The sequence below is a fragment of the Suricata suricatta genome, chromosome 1 (genome assembly GCF_006229205.1).
Source record: "Suricata suricatta isolate VVHF042 chromosome 1, meerkat_22Aug2017_6uvM2_HiC, whole genome shotgun sequence".
Classification (NCBI taxonomy): domain Eukaryota; kingdom Metazoa; phylum Chordata; class Mammalia; order Carnivora; family Herpestidae; genus Suricata; species Suricata suricatta.
In genome coordinates this window covers 183,804,180-183,826,429 of record NC_043700.1, presented here as the reverse complement: position 1 = coordinate 183,826,429, position 22,250 = coordinate 183,804,180, and the positions used below count along the sequence as shown (strand labels likewise).

Here is a 22,250-nt window from a genome sequence, read left to right as displayed (position 1 = left end):
AGGAAGTCTTGCCTGAATCTATAGTCTTGGTTAAATATTCCTTGTGTTTTTTATATAGGATACAGGATACTATACATAATTCTTTTACAACACCTGGCAAGCTTTATTGAAGTTGTTCCCCTGTCTTTGGTACTACATCATGAACAGAGACTCAGCATCTCCTGCACACTTGTAGGTGTACGAGACCATGAACAGCAGAACAGGTTGCCACTTTTGTAGGGGTTTTATTTCAATCTCAAGTCAGAAATAACAGTATGTTTTCACAGCCTTAATTTATTCTCTAAATTTGGTCATGTGCAACAAGATGTTTAGAAACAGGCATATTTCCAAAATAAGCTACGATGCTTCAGGCAAAGTAATGCTCCTTGCTGTTGAAATCCAGTTTAGAAAACTTCTGCTTTCCAACTCTTTATATTTGGTGACTTTTCTATGTACTCACTTATTTCTCATTCCACACTAAAGTATTAACAACAATAAACTTATTTGTGTGTTTAGAGTATGACAGCTTTATTAGTTTAGCTAGTGTCATGTTAAATGCAGAAGTAAATAAGAGAGAGTATGGTGTATTTTGAAGGACAGTAAATTTGTTTCACCATGTTAAGTCTGAAAACAGAACCTGCTGCCGTTAAATTAGAGCCCAGATGAAGTGTGTTTATGCGTAGGTGTATGTGTGTATCTATAACTGTATGTCTAATATGTATATTTTAGTATGAGAATTGGATTATCTCCTCCATTGGCAGATGATTGAATTCTTTAGTTTCATAATTAAAACAAAAGCCTGTGTTTTGTATGGGGTATTTGGGCGTAATACAGGGCCTTAGAGGGCAGCGTGCGTGCTGAGGTGGTCCAGGCAGACCCGGTTAACCTGCCCCCCTTACTAATCATGTCGGATTCACACAGGTAGTTACTGGTCACCATTCCGGCGGCCGTGCATCTCGCACTTTCACGGGTCTGTGAAGGGGCTGCGCGGAGAACTGCTGACATGCCATTGCACGAACATTTCGTTCTTGTAATTTTCTCAGTGGATTTTAATGAACTTTCCTAACCGTCCGTCAGAGATTCAGGCAGTAGAGGAAAAGCCTGTATTTTAATGGACTCTAAACAGTGATCATCCTTACTGTTGGCATTGAGTCAAACAAGCGTTACAGTCAGGGTAGAAATGCTGAATAAACCACAGCGTGTCCCTGCATACCTTTTCTTTGCCACAGTGTCTAAGGTCCTGTCGCCCTCTCTGCATGTGTGAAGTGCAGCGCTCTTGTATGAGGAGTGGCTCCGAGGAAACCGGAGGCTACCATGCTCTTAAGCCTTAATATTTTCATGTTTTATAGTTTTATTATATCAGTTGTAAACATTGAACAGATCAAACTTGCAATATAATTTGTAATAATACATTTAGGATCTTTTTTCATCAAACTTATTTAAATACAACTATATATAAAATCAGTGAATTAAATGGCAAGTTGTGATGAGTTTTTGCTACTCATTTTTTATTTTAATATTTTGGTTATTTTCTAGTGAGGATATAAATTCCTTCAGATTTTATTTTTGGAAAAAGAAAGTTGTGGAGAGAATTATAAACAGTTCTGAAAATATTTAAAAATTTTTACATTCTATGTTAAGTTTGAAGGACTAGGATACCTACATTGTTTTTACATTTCAAAAAACAGATAGGTTTATTCTCTAGGCATTGCTCCTAAATCACATTGTGGTCTTATGATCTGGGAACTAAGGTTAACTGTTTTATGTTTTGTTTTCAGATCTTAAAGATGATTTTGGTTAATATGCATTGAGTTAAATATTAGCTTTTTATTTAAGAAATATACTGTGTTCAGTAATTTCCTCCTTATTTATTTTCTCTTTTCTGTGCTTTTCAAATAGCTCCATAATCTTCACACTTCCCTTTCGTGTCTTTTTAAAGGTCGATTGAGCTATCCACATCCAGGAACTGATAATCTGTTGATGTTAAATGGTGAGTTTTATACAGATATTTTGTTTCCAGTTGATGTTTATAAATAAATGTGATTGAGTACATGGTTCTTAACACCTTCCACATACATAGGATTTAATTATTTTATAAGTATAAAGGTAAAGCTACAACATTCCTGTACAGAAAGCAGAATTAGGAGACAAGAATGTGCCTGTTTCTAAACTTTAGAGTATAAATTTTAGCTGTCAAAGCAATTATTGCAATGTATTTGTGATAGTGTGATTTAATTCATTGATCACAGACTTTAGAGATAGGCCTGAGTTTGAATATTGGCTTTCTGGTTTTTGGTATAACTTTGTTTAGAAACTTCTGTGAGCCTTCATTTCCCATCTATGAAATGGGAATAACAATCTCAAGGAATATTATGAGAATTAAGTGAGATAATGTTTGCAAAGTGGGTAGAACTTGTTACTTAGTATAGCAATGTGTGCTTATGTTAACTAAGGAATGAATATACTTGTGAGTCTGTGAAAATATGGTGCTCACACTAACTTAATTTATTCTAACTAGAAAGTTTACACAGTGAACTTCACCGGAGTTAGAAACAGGATAAATAAACTTTCATTAAAGTTTGTTTTCTTTCTGTTGAAAACAAACGTTGTTTTCAAGTCACAGTACTTAGCACATCCACGACTGTGGGAGTAGACATGGAGGATTAAAATATCATTCACAAAGGTATTTTTAAGTCAGAGGGTGAACACAAAGAAAGGAGTAAGAGAAGGAAGAATGGATGTAGTACTTACTTTAAAATACAGAACCATATCATGAGAGTGACTTGGCTCTTCCTTTTCAACTAAAGCTTTGTTGAAACAGGTGATAGTGAGGCTGGGGAACAAAGACTGAAAAAATGCCAGTGTAATGCTAGACCATTCGAACTCACACTAAGTAAAGACTGTAGTGACAGAAAGGTGAGAATAAAGTCCAGGCCCCCTGGGAGATTGTCAAGGTATCAGAGAGGATGTTGGAATGAGAGAAAAACTGAAGGAGCAGAGTGTCTGGTAATGTGATTGATTGCTTCATTCAACATTAGATTGTTACATATTGAGGTGCCCACCACATGCCAGCCTGATCTGAGCATCAGGGTACGTGTTAGGATCTTGAAGGATGGTTAGAGGTCAGATTGTCAGGATTCTAACACTGGGGCCTTGATTGTGCTCTCTAGGCTGAGGCCATGTCTGGGCTGAATCTTAAAGCAATCCAGCAGGCCACATTCATGGATTCAGTAAATTATGGTGGTTACATAGACTTCGACCAGAAAGGTACTAGAAATCGCCTTCCAGGACTTCTTTAGTCAACTTTTTTCTACCATGGAATTAATGCATGTCACTTGAGGAGCTGGTCCCTAAACTCTGTATCTGTGACTGAAACTTACATTGATGAAATTGAGTCTACAAGCTGAAAATAGGTCATAATTTTTATTCTCCTCACAACTTGACTTATAAAATAACGATGGAATTAAGTAACGAGCTATTTATATATTGATCCTGACTTTGTTAAATAATTTTCTTTTGGGACATTCTGTGTGATAAATAAAGATCATTTCTATTTTAACTTCTAAAAACAAGTCAGTAGAAAAATTGAATTTGTGTATATTTCACATATTCTGTTAAGATCCATTTGAAGGAAGGTCCTGTGTAGACAGTTAATTAGATCGTTCTCAGATGTTCTGGGATTTCTGTGTGCATACTACGCTAGCATGATTCAGAACTGTTGTAGTCACAGTAGAATACACCAGTTATGTATCAGGAAAGAGCCTAGGAGCCACACTGTTTTTACACTAAATATTATTAAACTAATTGAGTTCATCAGTTGCCTAAAGCCTTCATAAATAACCTAGGTGTTAGGTTATAAGTGTTTTCTCACCTAGTAGAGACAAGAATATTGTATTTCAGGCAGGCGCTGAATCATGTGGTCAAATCTGCTTCTTCACTCTGTGAGCACTCTTCATAGCCTGCCACCTCAGAGCCATGTAACATGCTCAACACAGTAAGCTGACCTGGATATCCTGAAGTTTTTCTGGCAGGGGATAGGGGAGACAGGAAAGATAATGAAACTAGGAAATCAAATGTGTTTAGGTCAGTAGGGACAGTTTGATCCAAAGGGGGGAAAGAAATCATTTTGCTCCTTTGGGATCATTGTTAAAGGGGAAGCAGAAATCAAGAAATTGGGTATATTTATATGATAGAGAAGTATCTGAATATTAAAGATTTAAGTAATTTTGACCTCAAGGTCATTGAAGAGACAAGTGGGCAAATGGCAATAAAAAGTAAGGGAAAATTTTCCTTGAGCAGCTTTTAATTCTTAGAGTTCAACTATATTCTTAGCATATTGTCTCCCTAGGAAATATGGGAACTAAGTGATGCCAATACCAGGCCTCTGCCTGTACTTAATTATTACTAAATATTATTGTTTAAAGGAATTATAGCATCTCAAAACATAGACCTACTTTTTAAAGAATGTTACAGATTTGAACTCATTACTATCAAGTAAGTTGTGTTACTTAACCAATAAGCATACCTAATATTATCAACTTTGAAAATCAATATTTGGTAATAAACTAAGTCGTCACCATGTGTGTGTGGTGGTTTAGCAGTAGTTAACAGTAGTTGGTACTACATACTCTGGAGCTAGATTATCTGGATTTAAACCTAACTTTGCTATTTCTAGCTGTGTTACCTTGGATAGCTTACCTAACTTCAATTCAACTCAGATTCTTTATTTCAAAAGGAGATAAAATATAGCCTGCTTCAGGGGATTATTTTTTTAGAAGTGAGGGAATTCATTCATGTAAAGTGTTTGGAACAGTTTCTAAAAGTAAGTTAGCTGTGGCAGTGGGTGGTGGTAAGCAGTGACAAAATGACTTTGAAAGAGTATTAATCATGTCTTGTGAATACATAAATTGTTGGAGAATAGAAATTAAAAGATGATGTAACCAAGATTTTCAAGTATTTGAAGGATATTCAATGTATATATAGTGACCAAAGAAGGTTTGTTTTATGTTACTACAGAAAGTCCCACTAGATCCATTTGGAAGAAGCCATGTAAGAACAAAATGTGGGTCAAAAGCAAAAGGACTCTCTGGCACACGTCCTGTGTGGCACCCAAGGCAACCTTTGGTGGTGCACAAACACATGTTAAAATAAATGCATGACTATTACAATTCACGAACATTCCTTAGAAAATACAGAACTGGAAGAAATCTGTGATGTTACTAGGCAATTACTAGGTGCTTGAGTCCATTTAATAAAAATAATATTAGAAATCCTAGTGTAGTTCTTATGCGGATAAGGCTAATGTTGTAAAAAGCTTTCATGATTCATGATTTCCTGGTCAATTAACATTATAGTTAAACTGTGAGATATTCCTTTAAGGAATAAACAGGGAATGGCGTGAAGGTCAAGAAGATGGTCAGACTAGGAAAACTGTGAAATACCTCAAGCAGATCCTTATATTTGAACCTCTCTTAACTCAGAAAAAGAGCTATAATCCCACATCTAAATGTCTCTTGAAGTTGAGTAGATAAAATAAAACTTAACAATAAAAAATGCCGTAGAAATGTAACTGCAGGTAGGCTCCTGAACAGACCACGTTCCTCAGTCTAAGTAGGAATCAAGTTGATTTGACTGGTGGAGACTGCTACCATTGAATAAATATCGTGGAAGAGTCCACATCTAGCATCCAGAAGCACTTTAGGGAAGTAACATTATATAGGAATGGGTAGATTGTCTTAAGACCAGAATGTAAGTACTATCTGAATTTAGAATGACAGCTTGAATGTTTGTACTTCTCAGTGTGTAAATCTCACGGGTTTATTCTCAGTAGGGAAGAAAAATAAAGCCACCCTAAGAACTTGTTTCAGTTTGGATCATGTTGTGCTCCCCTGACCCCTCTCCCAAGAGAAAGAGCTTATATTTTTATAAGCTTTTCAAAAGGGGGGACAGATAGCAGAAGCATAGGGGGATGCAAGCTAGTTTGAAATTTAAATGTGCTGTGATTAGCCATATACAGCTATGTTTATAATCAAGAGCTTGCTCTACTTTTTGGGAGGAGAGAAGTTATGTTTCTGTTTTAATTAAGAAAACTTAGTAATGAAATTGTATTTCTGAGGGCAGACACTCTAAATGTACTAAGTCCTGAAAATAGGAAATTTGAGTATGCAGTCAGTTCTTGGTTTTATGCTAATGGAATAAGTGGAGTGGGTAACAGATTTATTTTAGATCTTGACAAGGGCAATTTGGGGGTATAGTTCTCTCCTGGTTTTTGGTTTTTAGAGCAAGAAATAAGAATTTCTTTAGTTTCATACCAAGAGAACTTTAACCTAAATATTTCCAGCTAATTTGGTAGGTTTCCCTATCTGTTCCTCCAGCTGCAGTAATTCCGGTATCACAGCCATTGCTTACAGCCAATATATAGGGGCACAAAGACATTAAAGAGAATGTCATAATCATCCTATCCTTTTTTAGTAGCTGTGGGTTAGAACCTAAATAAGATTACTGATAACTCAGGACCAAATTTTAAAGTCACTGTGCAGGAAAGGTCTTTTTTCATAGCCTTCTCATTATCTTCATTAAAAAACATATATGTAGGGGCTCCTGGGTGGCTCAGTCTGACTTCAGCTCAGGTGGTTAAGAGTCCAACTTCAGCTCAGGTCATGATCTCATGGTTCGTGTGTTCGAGCCCCGTTGTTGGGCTCTGTGCTGACAGCTCAGAGCCTGGAGCCTGCTTCAGATTCTGTGTCTCCCTCTTTCTCTGCCCCTCCCTCTCTCACACTCTCTCTCTCAAAAATAAAATACACATTAAAAAAATAATAAAATAGAATGCATATGTAAAAAATATAATCTAGCACAGATGCATATATGTGTATATATACACATATTTACACACATATACTAAATAGCCAGTTCTTTACTTCAGAATGAGTTGTACTTTTTAATAATGTTTTATAAAACTTATGTGACTGAAATTTAATATTCTAAATAGTTTTTATACAAACACTGCTCACTTTTTCCCCCCTAAGTCTTATTCTAGATGAGTTTGGAAGGACATATTGTTTAAAGAAGGCTTCTTTAATTAAAACATAATGAGTAGTAATTTAATGATTTTCTTTTCTCATTGGGGTTTTTGGTAACTCTAAATCAAAGTGATGGTGGAACAGAAATTCATGTAAGAAGCACACGGGTAGGAACGCGAGTTCATAAACCTCATAAACCGTTGTTGGGTGTGGCCGTGGCAGATTGGCTGTCTCCATGACGAGGGGTAGGGTGTGTTTCAGACGGTCTAGCTTCAGCTGCAGTCAGCTCTCTATTTTTGGTGATGTAGAGAATTGGAATTTGAGAGTTGTCCAGAAAATAAGTGGAATAGTTCTTTACAGGATTCTAAAATTCCTCAGGTGTGAGATAGTTGGAGAAATTTTCTAAATAATGTGTTCAAGCCTTGGAATGAGAGGAGACCTAAGACGCTATGAACATTCATACATATTTTGACTATTTTAGTATTGAGTAACCTCAGCAGAGAACATAACAGCTAAGGATATAAACTGGTTGTGATGTCATTAATTTTCTCAGTAGGTCAGGAGTCATGTGCCACATTATTACTTTGTTATAATTCATAACTTGACCTTAAACTTGATGAGAGTAGTTTTATTTGCTTTGTAAATGACCATCTTCTACACCCATGAGTGAAATCCATAAAGCAAATTTATACTGGCTTTTAATATCATTTTGATCATGCCTAGAGATAAATAGGAAGCCTAACTTCTTAGACTTATGCTGTGACTGTTTGGGAGCCTGCTGACCATTTCCACACACTTAATACAATGATTAAGACTGCAGAGAATTCACTCTTGTATAGTCTGTTCCTGACAGCTCTTTAAAAATCCTTATTATATTTTCCATAGTTGATCTCCCATCTCTTTGTGACCTTGTGTTTTTAAGGCCTTTATAAGTCTTGCAGGAGTTCACAGCATAATTCTAAATGTTACTTCCACCCCTACCTCACTCTAAACTAGTATATATGTCAGGTAAGCTATATATAATATATACAGGTAAGGTACATATACACTATATAGATACACAAAAACGCACACCGGTAAGCTTATATATAAATGAATGTACAGTTGGGTGAGGCAATCTGCTAGGCTGTGAAGTACTTGGAGCTTCGAAAAAGGTTAAATCTGCAGCAGTTATAGCTAAATAAAGACAATAGAGAGGCAGAGATGCAAATGAAGTTATCTTGTATAAAAGACTCTGATGCAAGGCTTATAATTATTGATTTAAAATGTAATGACTAAGTGTTGGCAAGTTTGTTTCTCCTGCTTTTACTGTAGGGTAATTAATCCTATATTATCACCTGTGGATACACTTCTTTATATTAAAAACTTACATTTTTAAACGTTCCATAGTAGAATGTATTTAAGTAATGTGAAATGTCTTCCTTTGGTCTTTGCTTTATACTTTCGGTGAGACTACATTTCTGACAACTGTTAACATCTGTTTCGATTTGAAATTTATTCAGAAAGAAACTTTTCCAGGCCTAAAAAATTCATGAAACATGGATTAAGATCTTGATTTCAATAGTGATTTTGTTTTCTTTTGTTTTAGTTTACTGCTTTGATTTCACACATTAATTCCAGGGTAAAAATATTCATTATATACTAAGATTTGTAGGGAGGAGTTATTTAAAAATAAGTTGTGGATTTTATCAAGCTGGTAGTTTATTATGGAGAATTAATTGCAGTATTTTTTCTCCATATGGAGTTATGTAAACTGTTATTAAGGTAGTTTGAAATCCCTTTTTGCTTTATACTTTTAGAGTATTTAACATCTGTGCTATTCTATGATGATACTAATAATAATTTGTGTCTGAATCCCTTTTACCCCAGAGACAGGACATAAGCACTTAGCTAGAGGTTAGAAAATGTACCAAATGGATTTAAAGCATTGTTAACTGTAGTATATCATTAATCATTTTTTCAACTAAGCAAGTTTGAGCATGGACTGATTTCTTTACCTTCTGATGAAGCTCTACAGGCTTCAGAGTATCAGTTTAACATCTTTTCATTCCTCTGTGTCTTCCAATACTTTCTCCACACAGGGCTTGGTATAATGTGAATTGGATTTGAATAGCTGTCTGTTGGACTGTATCTGCTATGTCTCTCTTTATAATTATTAAAATGAGGATTTAATACAAGTTGTTTGCATTCATTGCTTGGGATGCTATTTAACCGTAAGGTGTTACATATTACCATCCTGATCAGATGAAAAAAATATTTACTCATGAATTTGAGCATGTATGAGAATAAATTGTATATTTCCTGTTAATTTCATTTTTTGGTATATTTCTGAAAAAAAAATATATATATAATAAAAGTGGTTTGTAAATGGTAAAACACATGCAGATAGTACACAGTAACATTGTCCTAGCCCTTAAAACAAAGTGGCCCTAATTACTAGATGCCCACTTAGCTTTTCATATCACAGATATTTGTATGTGTGGGCTTGTTTTTAGTTCTGACATTTTACAATTTGTCCTTTGTTTACATGCAGCAAGGAGTTATGGGCGAAGACGAGGTAATTCATTTCTGTTTGCTATGGTTTAACTGTTTTTAATTGGGTTTTACTGATCAACTCTATAATTAGCCTAGATATTTTTTATGCACTGTCTGAAAACTCACAGAAAAGTTATATTTTGATTTGCACACTTGTCAAATTGTTGAATCTTATATCTCCTAACTTTAAAGCACATTTTCATACTAATATGGTTATTTGATAAATGTTTTCCTTTTAAACTATTTAGATTTTAACATTATAAAGTTATTTTTATACCTTTTAAAATAAAGCTGCTGTTTACACTTTGGTTAAGAAAAATATTTAATAAATACTAGTGAAGGTGACATGCAATATGATTTTTCTGCTAAGTTACAACTGGTTGTCACTTCTATAAGTATATAATTTACAACCCTAGCTTATTAGTCTTATGTTTGACCCAGTTGAAAATAAATACCAAGTAGGCTATTGTTAACACTGGCGTATAGAAATCATGTTGCTAACATTTCTCTGTGTCTTCTGAGAGTATAATGCTTTCCTTCTCCCTCCCTGCACCAGGCAGGCATGCTCATGCTCCTTCACACACCCTCTCTCTCCCCCACAACAGTCTTCCTCTTTGGGTTCTTGCTCTCTGAAGGACAAAACGAGGACTGTGAGATGCCGGACTACTAAACCTCTTTGGAAAGCAGCTGACAGTGTCTGTGGCTTAAACTTAGCTTCTCTTTTGCGTGTGCTAAGAGACTGAGAGGGAGAAAAATAGATGGAATGAGAAGAAGCAAAAGTAACTTAACACTGCTAGCTTATCCTCAAAGTGTGCAGTGGTCATGATGCTTCTCTAGCTGTCATAAGTACCAAAATGAGTAAAAACGATTTGCTTTGACCCCTAAAATCTCCCTTGAGCCCTGGAGGATAGATTGTAATAATAGTGCCTTTGGATACATTTTATAAACGTGTGCCAATGCTTCACTTTCTTTTCATATACAGGAGTATGTGCACTTTGAAAACAAACAAGCTAAATCTTTCTGCCACCACTGACGACAGAAACGAGTATTCTGTATTAAGTGTATTTCCAGTTTTGTATTTCACAGTGAATATAACTTCATTTTTGGAATCCGATTTTTTCCAATTCTTGACTAAATCTCTTGGTTCTTTAATTTTCTAATGAAAAAAATTATAGGATATAGAAACTCAGAACTCAGAAACTAAAGCTGAATTACTTTCTGAAGGTTGTTGCTAGCAACTGTGAAGAGCAGGGGAAGGTTAGAATTTTAGTGCCTGTTTTCACTTCTGTGGACTGTCCTGTCTCACTGTGCTTTTTTCATTTGGAGCTTCAGTCCATGTGGGAAAACCCACTTACTAAGCTATGATGTTAAGGTATTTTTTAAAGTATAGAGCAATTTAATTTAGGACCTTTTCCTTTTATACATTTTTCATCTTTTAACCTTAGTGACTTATTCTTAACTAATTTGGCATACTCCAACATAATATCATGACCTCGGAAGTTCTCAGGAGCAACGTGTCAGAAAGTCCTGTTACTGCTTACCTTCTTTTTTCTCAGTTCAATAATTGTAGATTATTATCCCGAGAAAAAGCAAGATTTTCTACTTTCAGATAGAAACCTATTACTGCTCCTTATGGCTCTCAGAGGATAGAGATCTATAAGATCTCTTGTACTTCAGGACAGCATGCCAGCTTTGGAAGAAAGAAGGCTCTCCCACAGTTTAAGCCTTCCACAGAAGCTTTCTTTAGGACAAACTGACTGCTGTCACACTTACTTGGCTCAGTATGGAGAAATAATGTCTGAATTTTCCTCTCAAACTGTATGGCATTAGTAATTCTTTAGCTGGTTCTCTGTGACTAGTCAGTCTGCTTTTAAAATTTCAATTTTGATTATCAAATGAAAGTGCACCTATTAGAAATACCTATAGAAAGGGTTCATGTGAATTTGAAAGTACTTTGATACAGTACATAATAAAACGTTAAAAAAAAAAAACCCACACATACCAAAGGAATGACTCAGAAAAGACGAGAAGTAGCCTGGCTCTCTTCCTATTTTCTACTCATTTTTCCCCCTTCTGTGCCAGATACAATGCCATTATTGCGACTGATAACTTTTCAGCTACCAAGATCCCCCTTTTATGGGCTTCGTGTTCAAGGTTTGGTCCATCAAAGAAACTGCATTTACTAACTTCATTTAGTCATTTTTTCTTTCTTAAAAAAGAAAGTCTTACACATATCTGATCTACTGCTCATGCAGGATGTGTCACAATGAGTTGATATGGTTCTTACCAAAAATGAGACCTCACCATCTACCCATGTAATAGTGGGTGAGCAGTATTATTTTTCGTAAGACATTTTGACTTTGTAGTTCACTTGGGGAAGAAGTATTTTTTTCTCACTTGACACCTTTGACTCACCTTTAAGCCCGGGCACAGAGAAGCTGTTTTCATTCAAAAGATTTCCCACTGGAATCCCACTGGACAGCAATCAAACCAAATTACTGCCAAAATGACTTTATATATTTTAATTTCCTTAATAATGTCAATAAGAACTTCACATCAAGCTGGTTCTAGATATTAGTATACGAAATATACCTTAGGAACATTCAAAATATAACTACTGGAAGTAATTAAGAAAGAGCAAATATTTCTTTCCCTGTTTTTCAGTTGCAACCTGCCCCAACTCCTCTGTGTGTCTACAGCCCAGGAGCCAAAAAAAGTTCTACCTCTGAGCTGCCTGTGGGGCAGGATTAGGAAGGAGGAAGAGTCTCATATAGGGGGGGGAGAGGGGGAGAGGTTAATACATGGAACACTGTCATTTTTATTTTACTGTCTGTTCAGCATTTTTTCCATTCTAGTCTAAGAGTAAACGTACTGGTGTGGGGTTGGGAATAGGATAGGAGTGTGAAGAAAAGTGTGAAGTGTAATTTAAGTTCTATCTCTCCACTTCAAATATTTTATATTGCCATTTATTCCTTTTGTAAAGGATTAAAGGGCTACTATGCTCCCAAAGGAACAGACCTGTATGGGGCATTTTAAATAATAGAAATAGAGCCTCTCTTAGTTAATAGGACTAAACATTACAATGCAATACTTTCTAGCAGGTAATCCCAAAGTGTGAATTAATAGCTTGTATATGGAATGAGAAAGGAGAAATTATTTTAAAGGGAATGAAATAATGGAAGCTCAGGGAGGTTGAATTTATTTATACTGTGTAGCCATTCAGATTTATGCACTGTAATAAGCAAGGAATTATAAATAACATAGTACACTGTGTGTTGTTTCAAAATTGCCCCCTAGGAGTTCCGAGTCGATTAGATTTGATTTGAATCTATTTGACTTTTTTAAAAAATTTTTTCTAATGTTTTATTTATTTTTGAGACAGACACAGAGCATGAGTGGGGGGGGGGGCAGGCAGAGAGAGAGGGAGACACAGAATTGGAAGCAGACTCCAGGCTCTGAGCTGTCAGCACAGAGCGCGATGCGGGGCTCGAACCCATGAACATGAGATCATGACCTGGGCCGAAGTTGGAGGCTTAGCCAACTGAGCCACCCAGGCACCCCGAATCCATTTGACTCTTAAACGATCTTGTGAAGTAGCCTGAGTATGGGTAGCGCCCCTAAATATCACTACTATCAAATCCTTTTGTAATGAAATCAAGGCTGAAATTCTTTATCTTTGGTAAACACTTTTGATAACTGTCAAAGGATGGGTAAAATCTCCAAAGCCACAGTAATACTCTAAGACAGAGGTCAGCACACTGGCCCACAGGCCACACCTTTGGTTTTTATAAACAAAATTTTGTTAGAACACAGCAATGTCCATTCATTTACTTTTTGTCTGGTTGCTTTGGAGCTACAATGATGTCAGAGGAGCATAGTTACAGCAGAGAGTGTATGGCCCACAAAGTCTAAAATATTTTTTACCATCTGGCCTTTCACAGAAAAGAATTTGTTTACTTCTCCTTGAAGAGACTTACTCTGCCTACTCTACACCTATACCCAGCCAGACCAGTTTCTAAAAGATACAGAATTTCAGTGAACTTATATATGTTATTACTATATATAATATAGTATGTCTAGAAGTTAATTTATAAAGACATGCTAGGTTATAGCTGATGATTAAAATTAAGTATCTTATCCATCCTTTATGTGAAAAGGATGAACCTGTTATTGGGGCAAAATCTCTTTAGGTGATAAGGGTACCTTAATAGCTTCTTCCTCGGTTCTTTGGAAAAGCATGTCTGATCAGTGATTCTTTCTGATTAAACAGGTAGTGCTTGAGAAAGTACGGTCTCAGACCTACTTTTATTGTTGTGATAGGCTTTTTTAATCCTTTCATATTAAAGAACAATCATGCCATCACATTGTATTTTTTCTACTCCAATAGAGTGACTGCTAAGATCTTAGAAGATGGGAAGAATATTCATATTCATGAATATTCAAGACATAAATTGCATAGTTTTGTACAAATGTTTTCCTTTTCCCGCCTCCCCCTTTTTGATACGTTGAGAAATTTTTCTATTCTGGACTTCTAAAATAAGGACAAAATCTGAAAAGTCCATATAGCTGTGGTTTGGGCATATGCACATAGCTAGCAGAGTAAAATTATTAATTGCTTACAACTCCTCTAACGGCACATCCCAGAAAATCATGCACTGGGAACTAACCGTCAGTCTGTCACACAAACAGCCCCATCTTCAGTTTAGGACGCTCCTAATCTAGCTTTTATTATATGGTGAGGAGTAAATATTATTACAGAAATATAGAAAAATCTCATGCAGTCTCCAGTACTTTTTATTTAAAATATTTTGAAATGGGAGCGCCTGGGTGGTTCAGTAGGTTAATCGTCTGACTCCTGCTCAAGTCATGATCTCACAGTCCATGAGTTGGAGCCCCACATCAGGCTCTGTGCTGACAGCTCAGAGCCTGGAGCCTGCTTTGGATTCTGTGTCTCCCTCTCTCTCTGCCCCTACCGTACACATGCTCTGTTTCTCTCTCTCTCTCTCTCAATAATAAATAAACATAAAAAAATAAAACAAAACAAAACAAAAATGCCCTCCTTTAAAACAAACCAAAAAAAGAATTCATAGATGGTCACTCTAATCTTGGTTGTAACTAACCTCATTTTAATTCTCATGTTTTTATGTGTGTATGTGTTATATTCATAATACATATTACATATTCATATTACAAACAAATCTGGATGTATATACATTTTAAGTTAGAATCACTGAAGTAAGATCTTTGTGTAACTAGTCATCCCTGTTGCCTTACACTATGAGTCAGGAATGTCATAACAGTAGTTAGAGTGTATTATATGAGCATTTGATGTCAAGGTCAAATGATGATTTCTAAAAAAGAAAAAAAAACTCTAACCCTTCAAACAATGCAGTCTAATTACAGTTTAAAATTCTTTTGACTATAGAGCTTGTTGGTCAGTATCCTTACTTAGTTGCTAGTTTTAACAGCGTGGAACTCTCACCTTTAAAATGATTTATCTAAAGAAAAAAAAAATGCCACTTCTAATTACTGTGGTAAGAACCTTAGGAACAGCTATATCCAGTTCTTCTTTTAAAAGAAGAAAACATTTGGGGCTCCTGGGTGGCTCAGTCAGTTAAGCGTCTGACTTCAGCTCAGGTCATGATCGCATGGTTCGTGGGCTCGAGCTCTGCATCCAGCTCTGTGCTGACAGCTGGGAGCCTGGAGCCTGCTTCAGATTCTTTCTCTCTGCCCCTTCCCCACTTGTAATCTGTATAAATAAACATTAAAAATAAATAAACATTAAAATTTTTTAAATAAAAAAAGAAAACATTTTAAAATTTCATAAGTAATTGTTATAAGATACTTAAAAATTTCAGTCTCAAAGGGAATTTGTAAGGATTATGTAGGACAGAAATCACTGTCAATAGTTATTTCTTTCTTATTGGTGAATAGAATCGTATGAGTATACCAAAATTTGTCCATTAACCCATTAACCTACTGATTGACATTTGAGTTGGTTTCCATTTGGACCTGTTCTAAATAAAATTACCATGAACATTTTTGTAACCTTTTTTTTTTTTCTGTGTTAAGTGTGTGTGTTCATGTATCTCTTGGATTTGTGACTAAGAGTGAACTTGCTGCACATTTAACACATTTAGAATGTGTTGCACATTCTAGAATGCACATTTAACGTTATTAGAAACTACCAAGTAGTTTGCCAGGTTTATACTGCAACAGAGTTTTAATAGTTTTAAAGACTGACTTTGGACTGTTAGCTTTTTAATTTTACCTACTCTATATTTGATGTCTCTAATCTGCATCTTCCTGATAACAGTGTTGTGAAGCACCTTGTCATATGCTTTTAACCCATTTTGTTATATTCTTTTGTCAAGTTTCAGTACAAGTCTTTTATCCATTTTTAATGTAGTATTAGTCTTTTGTCCATTTCATTTACAGGAGTTCTTTGTATATTTTGTCCTATTTTGTGGTAGTTGCTTGTCTTTTCACTTTACTAACACTATCTTGATAAGCAGCAAAATATTTAATTTTGATGGAAGTCCAGTTGTTTTATCTTCAGTTCCTTTTAATCCTAAGAAATTATTGCCTATCCCCAATTATCATGAAGAAATTTTGGAAACTTTGTTTTATCTTTCACATTTAAGTCAGTGATTTTTCTTGAATTTATTTTTGGTATGATGTGAGAATAGGGATCAAGGTTCCTTCTCCCCACCACTGCTGGATATTTATCCATTGGTTCAACACCATTTTTTTAATGTTTATTTATTTTTGAGAGAAAGAGAGAGGGAGAGAGAGAGAGATGGAGTGCGAGCAAGGGAGGGTCAGAGAAGGGGACACACAGAATTGGAAGTAGACTCCAGGTTCTGAACTGTCAGCACAGAGCTCAACACGGGGCTCAAATTGAGAAACAGTGAGATCATGATCTGAGCCAAAGTTGGATGCTTAACGAATTGACCCACCCAAGTGCCCCTGGTCATCACCATTTATTGAAAAAAATCTTCCTTTCCACATTGAAATGCATGCATGCTTTTGAAAACATGAAGTGACTGTAAATGTGTGAGTCTCTGTCATGACTGTATTTTGTTCCAGTTAGCTATTTGCCTATCTTAACATTAGTTTTATATTTTTTTAAATTAAAAAAAATTGTATGTCTTTATTTTGAGAGAGACTGAGAGCAAGTGGGGGAGGGGCAGAGAGCGAGAGGGAGACCCAGAATCTGAAGCAGGCTCCAGGCTCTGAGCTGTCAGCACAGAGCCCGATGCAGGATCGAGCCCATCACAAGATCATGACCTCAGCTGAACTCAGATGCTTAACTAAGTGAGCCGCCAAGGCGCTCCCATAAGTGTTACATTCTTAATAATCATAGCTGATCAGTAAATCTTGAAATCTGGCCATATAATCCTCTGACTTTGTTATCTTCTGTAGATTTTTAAACTTTTGAATCCTTTCATTTATCATAAATTTCAAATCTTGCTGGCGAGTTTCTAGAAGACAAAGTGTGCTTGGATTTTGAATGACATTGTATGAAATCTGTACATAAGATAATTTGGAGAGAATTTACATCTCACATGTTGATTTCTTCTCTCTATTCATTTATTTCAGTCTTGTAGAATTTGTGAGCAAATTTTTGTTGTCAGTGTAAAGGTCTTACATCTCTTTGGCTTAATTTATTCTTAGGTATTTGATGAGTTTTGATGGCATAAGGAATGGCACTATTTTAATTTTTTTTCCTATTATTACTGTCATTTGGAAATAAATTGATTTTTGTAAGTTGATTTTGTATTTGTCCCATAGCTAAATGAACTTAGTTTGAGTCTTTTGAATTTTCCATATGAAATCATGTTCTTAACACAGATAGTTTTACTTTTTCCTCGCAAGCATTAGACACTTTTTTTTTCATCTTCTTGCACTAGTTCTACTGCCAGTCTAATGTTGAACATTAATAGTGAACATCCTTCCAGACCTCAGGGAGTAAGCATTTAGATGCTCTGGGTTTTCAGTGCTCTTTATCAGATTGTGGAAATTCTTGCCTATTCCTAGTGTGCTGGGAGTTTTTAATCATGAGTGGCTGTTGAACTTTATCAGATGCATTTCTTACATCTGTGGAAATGATTGTTTGATATTTCTATTTCCTTCTCTTAATATGAATTACAGTAATTGATTTTCAAATGCCAATCAATCTTATATTCCTGAGGCGAACTCCACTTAATCATGATGTATTTTTCATTTTCATATATTTCTAGATTCAATCTGTGAATATTTTTTTTACAATTTTTGCCTCCTGTGTTCATGATATATAGTTTTCTTATAACGTTCTAGCCAGGTTTGTACTATGAGGGTTGCAAAACTACTTAGGAAGTTTAGATATTTATGTATATCAGCTCCATGTTGGTTGATGTCCCCTTTTTCACACTTAATATTGGTAATTTGAGTTTTCTCCTTTTTCTTGATGAACTTGATAAACTTTGCTTAGAGGTAAATCAATTTTATGGTTTTGAAGAGCCATTTTTGGCATTGTTAGCTTGCTTTCATGTAGTCTATGTTTCATGTCATTAAACTTTATTGTTTTATTTCCTTCATCTTACTCTCTTTTTATTTAATTTGTTATTCTTTTTTCTGTCTTTTTGTGTCATAAACTAGGGTTATTTTAAGCATTTCTTGTTTTCTAACATGCATGTAAAAGTAGAAGTTTTTCTCTAAATATGGCAATTTTCCTCCAAATATATAGCTTTTGCTGAGTCCCACAAATTATATACTGTGTTTTCATTATCATTCAGCTTCATTCTTTTGAAGTGTAGGAATCTGAAAATATATCCTAGTTTCAGAGCAAAAAAGGAGAATGCTAATTGAGTTTTGGTTGAAAACTTTTGCAAGTGTTTTAGTCTAAATTATTTTATAATCAAATTTTACTTCTCTCAGCACACATACTTCTGCCTTTACTGTCCTTCTCATGCACAGAACATAGGTGTTTGTCATTTTCAGAAAGCAGGTTTATACTGTACTGTACATGAAATAAGTCATTACTTAGTGGTTCTCCTTTTAGAATTGTATTAAATTAGGTTATAGGAAAAGGTGATTGGCAAGATAAAACGTCATATTTTGGAGGGACCTGGGGGAGCATCCAACTTTAGCTCAGGTCACAATCTCACAGCTCGTGTAAATTCAAGCTCTGTGTCAGTTCTGTACTGACAAGTCTGAGCCCGGAGCCTGCTTCGGATTCTGTGACTCCATCTCTCTCCATCCCTCCCCTACCTGTGCTCTTGTCTCTCTCTCTCAAAAATAAATAAACATTTAAAAAAATTTGTAAGTGATATTTTTGTTGCTGGTGTATACTCAGTTAACTCCTCTTTTAAATGAGCATTTAATTCCATAGCTTTTGTTGCTTCTAGAAAGAAAATGGTCATAATTTTCTAGCAATGAAAGTTCTTATTAGTATGTGTAATATTTTCTTAGCCTTTCTGTTACATCCTTTGTTTAGCTGAGCTTTGGTTACTATATTTTAGACATATAGATGATAGATTTTTGATAGTTGTTTTACTAACTGTATTTTATTTATTAGAGCTAAAATGATACTATATTTTGTAATACAGAATCATTGTTAAAACGCAGTTACAATATGAATATGCTTACAATATTATAGTTAACACAAAAAATTTAAATCCTTTTTGGGTCATGACCTCTCTTGTATAGTGATTTCCTCGGTCAGTGTATTTAGTATTTTGATTTAGACTCTGTTTATGATCTGTATTTTTTCTCAAGATAAAAATTTGTTAGAAAGACTGCATGTCATATTCATGGGACTCCTAAATTCATATATGTGTTAGGGCACTTCAAGGTGAAATAATTTCCAATGTATTGGCATGTCTGAAATAAGAATAAAATTTGGATTTGTAATTTTTCTACTAAAAACTAATTAATATACATGTTTTTATGCCTCATTCTATTCGTTTTAAAATTGAAGTCCACCTTAGAAGTTGAACCAGTTACAGTGTTATTTGTAATGGATATGATGTTTATTTTGTTATATAGTTAGATAAAATACTTTGAAGGGCTTTCTTTCTGTTGATCACACAGACTATTGACATTTGTTTTTCATTGGCCCTTATTTCCAATAGCAAAGATATTGGAGAAGTTAATTACTCATAAGGTTACTCAGTGAACATGGGCATCTTTCAGAACATCTTATTTAAGTTAAATTTGAGTCTGTGCAATAATCTCTTATTCCTATACAAATAAGATCCTTCTACCTGTTTTTGATATTAAAAACTTCAAATTGTTATTTCCGTCATCCAGCCAGCTATAGTTCATTGTCACATGAGTCCACTTCTCTTCCTGTTTTCCAGACTCTGCACGCCGTCACATTTAACATTGCCATTGTTGATATCACTTGCACTGTTACGTGTCATATTCAAGATGATATATTGACTTTTTTTTAAGTTTATTTATTTCGAGAGAGAGAGAAGAGGGAGAGAGAGAATCCCAAGCAGGCTCTGCACTGTCAGCACAGAGCCCAGTGCGGGGCTAGATCTCAGGAGCAGGGAGATCATGACCTGAGCCGAAATCAGGAGTTGGACACTTAGTCGAATAAACCACCCAGGCTCCTTATTAAATGACATTTTAATGTTGAATATTACTTGTATATATTAAGTCACAACACTACAGACTCTATGCATTGTTTCTTCATCCAAAAAAAAAAAAAGAACAAAAAACCTTTCATTCCATCTTAAAAAAAAAAAATTTTGTCTGCATTCTTATTTTCTTTTTCCTTCTCTAATAAACTAAAGAATCATCTTCTTTTGATGTCTTTACCTTATAAAACTCTACGTGCACCATGACTCTCATCCAACTTTACTAAAATTGCTTATCTTCAAAGATCATGCCTGTCCTCAAATACACTTGTCATTTTTTTAATCATTAACATCTCACATTGTTATTTCATTGCTTTTTTTTAAGGCATTGATCACATTTTTCTTTGGAAATCTGTTACAATAATACTTGGGCTTCCCTCATACTTTTCTTACCACTCCTTTCTTGAGCACCTTGAATGTTCCCTCACTTTCTTTTTAAGTTTCCCAAGGAACTGCCCTCATCATTTGTCTCTGGAGTTTTCATCAGTGATACTACCACGAACTTAACCTGTCACCTTTGTAAAGTTGACTCTAGTCTCGAAAATGTGACTCATTTTCTTTCTTCACTCCCTTTGCATCCTCCCTCCTTACTTTTAACTCTGAACATCCTCTCGGCATATGAAGCACATATCTTTTTCTTCTTTCTTTCAAGATTTTACTTAAATTCCAGTGTGTTGACTTACAGTGGAATTCTACTTTCAGGAGTAGAATTTAGTGACTCATCACTTACATACAACAACCAGTATTCATCATGCCAAGTGCCCTCCTTAATGCCCATCACAGATTTAGCTCATTGCCCCACCCCTCTCCCCTCCAGCAATCCCCAGTTTGTTCTCCCTAGTTAGTTTCTTGGTTTGCCTCTCCCTTTCTTTCCCTTTGCTCATTTGTTTTGTTTGTTAAATTTCACGCATGTGTGAAATCGTATGGTATTTGTCTTTCTCTGACTGATTTATTTCACTTAGCATAATATCCTCTAGCTCCATCCATGTCATGGCAAATGGCAAGATTTCATTCTTTTTTTTGATGACTGAGTAGTATGCCATTATATATGTATATCATATCTACTTTATCTATTCATCAGTCGATGGACATTTTGGGCTCTTTCCATAATTTGGCTATTGATAGTCCTGCTATAAACATTGGAGTGCATATGACCCTCCGAATCCATATTTTTTATCCTTTGGGAAAATACCTCATAATTGCTGGATCGTAGGGTAGTTCTATTTTTAGTTTCTTGAGGAACCTCCACACTGTTTTGTAGAGCAGCTGCACCAGTTTGCATTCCCACCAACAGTGTAAGAGGGTTCTCCTTTCTCCTCATTCTCGCTAACAACTGTTGTTTCCTGTGTTGTTGATTTTAGCCATTCTAACAGGTGTGAGTTGATATCTCATTGTAGTTTTGATTTGTATTTCCCTGATGATGAGTGATGTTGAGTATCTATTCATGTGTCTACTAGCCATATAGATGTCTTCTTTGGAAACATATATATTCATGTCTCCTGCCCGTTTTTTTTTAACTGAATTATTTGGTCTTTGCATGTTCAGTTTGATAAGTTCTTTATAGATTTTGGATACTCATTTTTTACCAAATATGTCATTTGCAAATATCTTCTCCCATTTAGTAGTTGCTTTTTAGTTTTGTTGATTGTTTCCTTCTATATCTGACCTTTTTTGTCCCACCTTTTGGCTTTTATTGTCTTTATATTTAGTTAATGATTCTTATCATTCATGTTCTAATATCTTTTTAGTTCCTCCTTTCCATTAATTTTCTGTTTTGTTTCCCAGATATCTACTCTTTACTGTTATAGTATCTCCCCTGTCTATCCTCCCTGATCCAATTTTCTAACCACTGTAACCACATTTACTATAAGTTTTCCTAAAGCACCAGAAAAATTCTCTTGCTTGAACCCCTGTATTCAGTTTTTTGTTTTAATCACCCACTAAATAAAACCTCTCCTTTAACCTGACATTCAAGGCTAAGTATTCTGGCTAGCGTCAAAACTGTTTTCTTACCTTTACTCTCCTTCTTTCCAACATGTAATAGTCAACCCTGACTACTCCCTATTTCTTAAATAAATTCACACTTTGC

At 35.2% G+C, this 22,250-nt stretch overlaps 1 protein-coding gene across 3 annotated transcripts in view; it reads left to right on the top strand.

The window, feature by feature from the left end:
* CPEB2 (cytoplasmic polyadenylation element binding protein 2) overlaps positions 1 to 22,250 on the top strand; it is a 60,574-nt gene that overhangs the window by 24,295 nt on the left and 14,029 nt on the right. The window contains exons 2-3 of one of the 3 annotated variants that reach the window (XM_029948603.1): positions 1,919 to 1,969; positions 9,532 to 9,555. The exons of the other annotated variants lie outside the window; for them this stretch is intronic. Of the exons in view, the coding sequence (XP_029804463.1) occupies positions 1,960 to 1,969; positions 9,532 to 9,555 (34 nt within the window). The 5' untranslated portion in view covers positions 1,919 to 1,959. The remainder of the gene's footprint in view (positions 1 to 1,918; positions 1,970 to 9,531; positions 9,556 to 22,250) is intronic. 3 annotated transcript variants of the gene reach the window in all.